General features: G+C 41.4%; 1 protein-coding gene across 2 annotated transcripts in view; it reads left to right on the forward strand.

Moving 5' to 3' along the window:
- The window catches only part of tbc1d22a (TBC1 domain family, member 22a), a 118,684-nt gene extending 110,018 nt beyond the window's left edge, over positions 1-8,666 (forward strand). For both annotated transcript variants that reach the window (XM_044021724.1, XM_044021723.1), the window contains exon 14: positions 6,437-8,666. In XM_044021724.1, the coding sequence (XP_043877659.1) occupies positions 6,437-6,565 (129 nt within the window). In that variant the 3' untranslated portion in view covers positions 6,566-8,666. The remainder of the gene's footprint in view (positions 1-6,436) is intronic.
- The last annotated feature ends 527 nt before the right edge of the window (positions 8,667-9,193 follow it).

Raw genomic sequence — 9,193 nt, forward strand, 5'->3', positions numbered from 1 at the left:
ATCTCGTCACAAAGTGAGGCACAAGGCACAAAGGGTTGTCTAAATTAATACGTAGGTGTGTTTTTTGGCATAATCTCAATTAAACCATTCAGAGGTTTGCTTGTCATTCCTTTTAAAAGCTTGGTGCATTGCTTTTTAAGTGGTGAACGCTGAGGAGATGGCTCTGCTCGCATGTGAGGTGAAGGTGTGCAAGCAGAATAAATGCAAAATAAAAACAAAGCTGAGCTAGCTGAAAAAAGCAGCGTTTAAAAAGAAAAGGTTTATGGAAATCGTGTCAAAGTCAGGTTTGAAATGAAGCACAAGCGCCAGAAGTGATCCACTGATCCTCTGTCCCATCAGCAACTCCACGAGGCTGCACTGCATAAGGAATTGCACCGACATTCAACCTTCTGTCTACATCAAGCACAGTGCTTCGTGAACCCACCTATGTAGGCACATCTAATGTGCTGCTAAAAATAAGCTTGAAGATAGATACTGCACCATTGACCATGTTTGTGTTGGTCAATGGCGGGCACAAGAGCATCCCTTTCACCGCTTCAGAAAAACCATACACTAGGTTTTCACCCGCTGCACAGATTGTTCCCCTTTTTTCCCTCGCAAACGCACACGCTTACTCACGCAGACACTCATGGCCTCTCAGCGTGGAGTGCTGCCACCTGCGTGCAGTGGAGTGGGTGTAGTGTTTCCCCCTGACGGTGAGATGTATGCGATTAAACCCTATTAAAGTCATTAGCCCAACAGAAGTGATAGCCAGCAGATGGTCACCAAGCACAAATATGCTCTTAATGAAGCTCCTCTGTCACTGTGTGCGTGCACACGTGTGGTGGAGCATGCACGATTGCACTCGTGTGCGTATGCTGTGTGTATGTCTGGGTGTGTAGACGAGCGTCCGTGACACTCCAAGCAGCACTTGATTAGACAGTGGTTGGCCCTTCTCCTGTTGCATAGTAATCAGTGGCCTCTGTTGATTTATAAAGATGTGGTGTCACATTGCAGGTTCCCTCCTGCTATTTATCCATCTCAGTTCTTTTTTCTGTTCCTTAATATTTTACAGCAGTTGTTATCCATAATGTTGCATTGGTGCCTCTGTATTATTCCTTATCCTTTACCTGTACTTTCCTCATCACTACAGTTGAAATTCATTGTTTCATTTTATATGTACAGTAAGGTACAAAGGTCTCAGCCCACCATTAGATTTGTTGTTTTAGCAACGCTCTAAATCACCATACAGTATAGTTATTTCACATGTATGCACTTTTAAAATCATTTTCAGAAAAAAAACACTAGGTGTAGTTCTACTGCACCAATATTTAGTTTCAAAACTAGATGTAATTTAGGTCTTTTTTGTCTTGAGTCCTGTGCTTTCATTATTTAATAGTGTGAAGGTCAACAAGTTAAGTGAAGAAACAATGTGAGTGAAGGGAAAATAATATTCAGCTTTTAAATAAAGTACACCGTCAAGTGTGTTATGCAACATTTCTTAGTCACAGTGTTAAAGGTTCGAGTTTGAACAAACTTTGACAGTTTTCCACACCTGTACAATAACTCACAATGTGCAATAGCTAATATCAATTGGTGTAATGTTCAACATTTATTCATTTTATTATTCAATATTTTTACCTTTGTAGAATGACATTTGTATTTTTTTGTTTTGTTTTTATCTTTTATAATATGCACTGTCCAGGGTTGCTTAACATTATCTTACTGTATACAATGATATATAAAGCTTTCTATTCTTCAACTCTATATTTTAGCATCGCACTTATGTGGTGATTTCATCTCTTAACACATTTTTCTTGTACTCCCATGAATGATGCACCTTCATACCATCAGCCACAGTGTTATAATCAAAGCATGTTAGATTACATAAGCCAATACTGGCCTATCATATAATACATCTGCGGGTGTGGGTGTGTGTGGATGTGTAAAGAATTTTGGCCTTTAAATGGATGTGTTTCGGAAATTTTTACAGCCTCGGGGGCTGTTCACATACAGTATAGCCTTCTTTTTTAAATGGAGACACGGAGCGGATGCGTGAACAATCGGAGCAACGCAGTAGATATGTACCTGTTTCTAGAATCTGAACTTTTGCCAATTTAGATTTTAAACCTCACACAAATCTCAGCTGCTCCCAGGTTTTGGTTATTTAGTAACAACAGGAACAGGAGCACTACCCCCAAATTTCTTTTGATTAAAAACACTGCCACATCTGCAACTAACGATTATTTTGTCCGATGACTCGGGTAAATGAACTTACTACGAACTTGCCGTGAATCTCCTTCACCCATGGCTCCAACATGCTTCCTCTCCGCGTGCTCATGCAGCGATGTTGTAGCGCCGTGCCATGCGAGGTCAGCTGTGTACATTTTGTGCCCAATGCTGTTCTTTGAAGGCGTTAATGTAAAGCGCTCCCATACTTTGGACGACTTGGGTCGTACATTTTTCTCTCCGCTAACGTTGGTCCATGCTGTGTCCTTCCAGAGCCACGTCGCGTGAGCTACACAAGGCGTGGCGTTGGTTCTCTCCTTCTTCTTCTTCTGTTCTACTGTTCTTGTCCCTAGGACTACACATGTTTACATCAATACACGCATACACAAGAACTGCGGCCCCTTAAAACTGACGGACACATTAAAATAGCTGCGGTACAAACAATTCTTCGGGTGATAAGTCTGTTCCAAAATGAACCGTTAGTTGTGAGTGTTCACAGGCGCATGTGCTGCTTATGCAGATTTTATTCCACTTGTTTGTAGTATGTGATTGTTTTCACACAGGGGCAAACATGGCATAGACACAGAACATGCATCCACCCCTCACCCTGTTGTCTGTGAGTAAAATGGGTGGATTTCAAAAGTGTGTGTGTGTGAATGGGAGAGAGGGCGACTGATGAAAGGAGAGAGCTGATAGTGATGCTCTATTGAATACAGATGAGAGGAAGGCAAGCTGAATTCTGATGAGGCTGCTTTCCTCTCTTTCTACCACTCTTCCTTTTTTTTTTTTTTTACCCCCCCCTCTCCATCCCTTGGTGTTGATACACTTCAGAGAAGTGCATCTTTTTGAACCATCACTCTGACCTTTCAAAGTCAAGTTCCAGGTCTTTTCAAAGGAGAATCTCTTACTTTTTTTATTAAATAAGTGGAATGATGTCGGGGATAGTCACATCAAGAATTGTTATAGAGAGAATGTGGTCACATACTCCGAGTCCTGTTTTATGTTTATCGACACTGGAGGCCAAATTTGCTCGCATTTTAAAAAGCGCTCTCTCTTGTGCCCGCTTGTGAGTTTTTTAAATACTTGAAGAGGGGTTTAACGCATTTAAGGAGCCTAAGGCTCATAAAAGTCAGTCACTGCCGTAATCACCAGCTGCTCTTTAAGTCGAGCTAGGACATTTTTTTAAATTTACTGTATGTTAGAACTTATATTCAGCTGGGCTCACCTGTTGGTTTATTAAGAAAACCAGATGTGGAAAAACAAACTCCACCTAATCTGTAAGATCTTGCTGGGAGCGCGGCTTTGAGCTTCATTATTTGGAGAAATTGTGCACGTTTTTCTTTTCCAAGGCTCGACTCGGAATACAAATGCTTTTTTTTTGTTGTTGAGAAGTCATCAGGGTCGTCAGTGCAGCTCATTAAAACCGTGGCAGGAAAGAAAAAAAATGAACGGAGCCAAACACCTTGGATTTAATTTGTCAGAAGGTAAAATAATACAAAGTGCCTCGTTGTGGTAAATATGCCCAATTAAAGTTTAGCCTAGTTTGACTTTCACAACAGTTGGAATGTGCTGATAAAATAGAGGTTTAGAATAAGTCGATATTAGTGACCCGTTATAGCTATATTCACATAATTAAAGGTAAAATGTGGACTTCAGTGACCTGTACTGTTAATTTTGGTGGCTTCCATCCCAATTCCTTAGTGTGGTTGATAGATTTTTTGAATCACAAAGATGTATTTCTTCTCCTCCACTCTTCAGTTCATGTACTTACTCATCCGCATATATCATTGTCTTGCCATCTGTTTTATTTTTTTAAAAACATTGATCCACATAGTTGGCGAGTTTGCGTGTGTGCGCGCGTGAGTTTTCTCCGGGTTCTCCGGTTTCCTCCCACAGTCCAGTAACATGCAGATTTGGGGATTAGGCAAATTGGACACTTTAAATTGCAGGTGTGAGTGTGAGAGTGGATGGTTGTCGTATCCCGCCTTTCACCCTACGCCCACTGGGATTGGCACCAGTGCTCCCCCACGACCCTCATGTGGAGGATAGAGCGGTAGGAGATGGATGGATGGATCCTATTTGGCTCATTTTCATGTTTAAGCAAAGAATGGAAAATGAAAGTGTGCCCACTTTAGATTGACAACAGTGATGACAGGGATGACAGGCAACAGTAACAGACTGTGAAAACATTACATATTTTAAAATTTCTACCAACAAAGTGTAGGAGAGAGCAGAGAGTTGGCTAACCTTGGCTGACATTCTCCGTTTTGATTTCCTGTCGGTGAGAAAAGTATCCACGTCGGCAAGTCTGAGGTGAACTTCCTCTTAGGTTTGAGATGCTGTCTGTATTTCAAGCACATTTCCACTGGAGAACTTTTACATTTTTCCTCCTCTCTGGTTGAAGCTGGGTGGGCGTTGGTGGGTGGCACATTGGACCATAACACCAAACTAAAAGAAAAACTCTAAATATCTAGGCTGCACCATTGTTCCCATTGAAACCAGTATCTCAGGTTAACATGTTTTCCCCAATCTCCAATAACACATCACGGTCATTTTATGTATTAATATTGTAGATTTTCATATATGGCACCTTTCTTTGTTTAAAAAAAAAAATAGAAAAAGAAAGAATAAATACAGTGTTGAAGTGCAGCAAATTACTCAGGAGTCATATGAGTGTAGAAGACCCAACGTGACATGTCCTCCAATGTGATTATCAGCATCGTGATTGGTCGTAAAGCCTGTTGTCACGGCAATGATTTCAGCCTTCATGATGAAAACTCCAGAGACACTGATAGCCACGCGCACACACACACACACAGGTTCAATCTTACAGACTAATGCCTCTCTCTCAAAGGGGAATGAGACTGGTTAGCACTGAGACAAACGGATTGTGTGTGTGTGTGTGTGTGTGTGTGTGTTTTGCTGTTTTCTGTCTTCACACTCGCAGTAATGTACAGAAGAGGAATCTGGGAAAGGGATTGAACCTCACTGAATTGTACTTGACACTCTATCCTTTCTTTTACTCCCACTCACCCACCTATGCCACTTTCTTCCTCCCAGCTTTTATTAAACCACTTTGACTGAGTTAATAACGTCTCTGTCACACTCAAACACACAGACAGAGGCAAAAAAGCAAGTGTAACTGTGCCTGTCTGCTCCACTAACATTAAACTTGTGCGTACCAGACAAGACCCCTAAAGGCATACTTTGTCAGATCACAAACGCAGCTACAGCCTGTAATAATATTTTGTGCTGTTGTTGCATTGAGATAGTCGCACATAATTTTCTTCCAGCAGCAGACTTCAGCCGTTTTATTCATCCATATAAGATATCAAGCCAGAGATGCTTATTCCTCCATGTCTGGAAACAGCCAGTGGCCAGAGACATTATGTTTGCGGTTCATCTGTGTGTCCTAGACTTGTGAATGCAATATCTTAAGAGCACCTTGAGGGATTTGCTGTGCATTCATTTACCTTGCTTATGTTACGAATGATTTGAGGGCATGTTTTCATGACTGGCTCAAATGTCCAGTTATACTCACTGATTTAGCTGGCCTCTGGTCAGGGTCACGGTGAACTCACAACTGGGGTTATGAGGAAGTTAGTGTGCTGCTTGCCGAAGTCTGCAGCTTGAAGTTCACAGGGTCAGAGTCAACTCACAACAGGTTTTTGCCCTCTTGAACACAACGAAACAAACAAACAAACAAAAAAAGCATGTTATGCCATGATACTATTGATGATACTTTTGTTAAACCTAGTTTAAAGTTAACCGTGCCGTGTTTTCTCCGTTGTTTAAGCGAGTTTACAATCCACGCACAGATTGAATGTCAATGTAATTCCTTACCCTGTGCAGTCTAATGTGGAGTTGTTGATGGGGCCGAGGCTCAGTAGACGATGAAAACAGAAGGACCACCGGCCAAGGACCACGTACTCATTAGCGCAGGGGGCTGTTGGCTGCTGGGACACAGACACACAGGTGCCTCCTTCAGATGTCAACGGCGAGGTTTCAGGACTCCTATCTGCTGCTGTACATCTGTCTCTTCAGATATCTCACTCATTCAGCTGTGAAATAACGAGCAAAGTGTCCCTGGCGTTAGTTCCGACGTTGTGCGTCGTCTTACCCACATCATGTAGAAATGTTCCATCCGTGTCTTGCACAATTTGTATTTATCACTCTCCTCTAAATGTTTGCTGTTTTTTTTCTGTTCTTGTCTTGTTTTTCCCAACAGGGGTTAATGATCCTCCTGCAGAACCTTCCCACAATGCACTGGGGTAACGAGGAAGTTAGCGTGCTGCTCGCCGAAGCCTACCGGTTGAAGTTTGCCTTCGCTGATGCGCCCAACCACTACAAGAGATGATGAGTGTGGCTCATCTGCAGTTGCTCCCAATCCCTTCCTTCTCCTCTTACTCCTCCTCTTTCCTTCCCCGCTCTCATCTACTGAACCTAAAGGCCTCTCTATTCCTGTATGGAAGGACCTCCCCTATTCTTAACCCCTTTTCCCAAATCGCCCCAATGGGCCTTTCAGCAACTAAGAGATTCAAATCAACCAATGACTTGGAGGAGAGGACAGGCGGTGTCGTGTTCTAACAAGTTGATGTGGAGCCTTTTTTTTGTCTTCTTCTTTTTTTTTTTTTATTAAGTTTATTTTTCTCTGATCAGCTCTGAAAGGTGCACTCCTACAATTGCAGTCATAGTGCAGAACCCTCATCTTCATCACCGAAGACCACAACTTTGTGTTTGTTCTGCTCTTGCCGACACCCCAGAATACAACCTCAGGCCTGATGTGGGACTGTGAGCTGGTGCTCAGCAGTGCCTGAGGTCTCGGGTGCTTCTTTTCTGCTTTCTCTTGTTGTTTCCAGTACCATGGCAATATATTATTCTTTGTTCCCCAAGGCAAAAATGTGACCCTTTGTCTTTTTCAGTTTGCAAAGACAGAGAGTGACGAGTGGCAAAAAGGGCACAGCTCTAGATGTTTACGTGTCTGAGCCCCTCTCCTGGTCAACACAGAACCTGAAGGAACAGGAACTCGACTGTTTTTCTTCCTTGTCTTCACGGGGGATTGTTTTTTTTTTTGTTTTTCATAAACACATCAGGATTTTACATGGGAAGAAAGAGAGAGAATGAGAGATTGTTAGTCTTGGTGGGGTATTATCATGTCTTCTTCCTTCCACAAACCATGCACACCGGTTAAATCGACGTATTTTCTTCTTCTTCTCCCACCATCGCCAACATAAGAGACAAACAGAGGTCAGGAGAGTCGCACATACACAATAGCTATTTATTTCCACTCGTTAGGATTCCCTCCAACCTAACTATACAGTATGTAAAGTCTTATTTATTCCTGCTCCTCCACTCCTACCTCAGAACACCGTTATAAAAACACGCTCATTAGAGCGTACGAAGACCGTAAATCATTATCATGTTCATTGTATCAGAAAAAGACTCACACCATCACATACCCTTCAGTTCGGTGTCAAAACACACTGCGGTTAATTCAATTATTTAGCACTTGGCATAGGAAGACTTATTTGTGAAATTGTGAAAAACAACAACGATTTTGCCTTCAATAAGGTATGTAGTATATTTCTTTCTCTCTTACAGGCTTTATTTTCTTCTCAATGTTAAAAGGTTAAGCGATCTTTTCCAGTGGTTCGGTGTAAGTGGACACCAACAGTGACATGTGTTAGCCAAAATAAAACTTTCTGACTTTTTGAAACATGTTACTAACCTGAACCCATGTGCAGCAGTTTCAATTTACCTTAAAAGTTATACTTTTAATGAATGTGTGTATTAATTAATAAGTTGCATGTCATCAGATGGTTGTGGAGAACATCCTGGAGTTGTACTGGGTACACTTACCAAATGCTAAATTGTCTTAATATTTTTAGATTTCTTGATGCTTTTTGTTGCACTAAATCGCATATTTCATGGATTCTTTTTTTTTTTTCGGTCACATGGTGGGCAAAATCAGTTTTAACGCTGAGAGACTTGGAAAATCAAAACGATGACAATATAGTCTTTTGGTTTTGTTTCTGCACATACATTAACGAAAGAGCAGGTGTACTTAATTATGGCCTTATTATTGTTATTATCTGTGCATCTGCTGTTTTTGTCATCTTTGTCACATTCAAAGCATGTGTCTTAACCAAAGTCACTGTCACCAGAATCGGTGTGATGTTGGGAGGAAGTGATGTGGATGTGATCAGACGTTCACGGCACAACACGTTGCTGTACTGTAGATGTTTGGAGCCTATTTGCGGCTCTTGACAGGATCCATTACTGTCAGCGAGCTCCACAAAGACGGTGTGCATAGATTTGTGGGAGACACATGTGTCTCTTTGGAGGTTTCTGAGCTTATTTTCTTTCTTTTTTTTGTGAGAGCTGCCAGTCCCTGATCGCACAGTGGGATATTTTCTTTTCTTCTTTTGTCAACTTCACCAGTTTCACAGACACAGAAGAAAAAGTCCACAGCCTTTCCTCCTCCTCTCGCTCTCACTCTCTCTCTCTCTCTATGCGATGTAATCTTCCAATTAGCATTTTAAAGATTTGTCTTTTTCTTTTCCTTTTTCGCTTTTAATGTTTTTTACTGTTTACATGACATGCCTGTTAAGTTGTGCCTGACTCTGAGACAACAACCTGTCTTCAGCCTCAAAATTAAGAGGTTTTAGATTTTCAAAAGCAATATGAATTTTTGCATTTTTTGTCTTTTTTTCTTTTGCACATCTAGATTTTGTGTGATTTTACTCTGGGCATTTTACTCCAAACTCACCCACTGACTGTGAAACTTCTCCCATGAACAGTAATCGCAGCTTAATGTTGGTATTGGGTGTAGTGTAGTCAAGCGTCAGATTCCTCCATGTGCTTAAGTGGTTTACTTAGCTTTTAGAGTTTGTATGATGATGTCAGATTTGTCCGGATCAGGTTGAAATGAAGGTAAAACACAATTCTACTTCTCATTCTACAAAGACAGATAATTAGAGCTTGA

This window comes from Solea senegalensis, linkage group LG3 (genome assembly GCF_019176455.1).
Source record: "Solea senegalensis isolate Sse05_10M linkage group LG3, IFAPA_SoseM_1, whole genome shotgun sequence".
Lineage (NCBI taxonomy): Eukaryota > Metazoa > Chordata > Actinopteri > Pleuronectiformes > Soleidae > Solea > Solea senegalensis.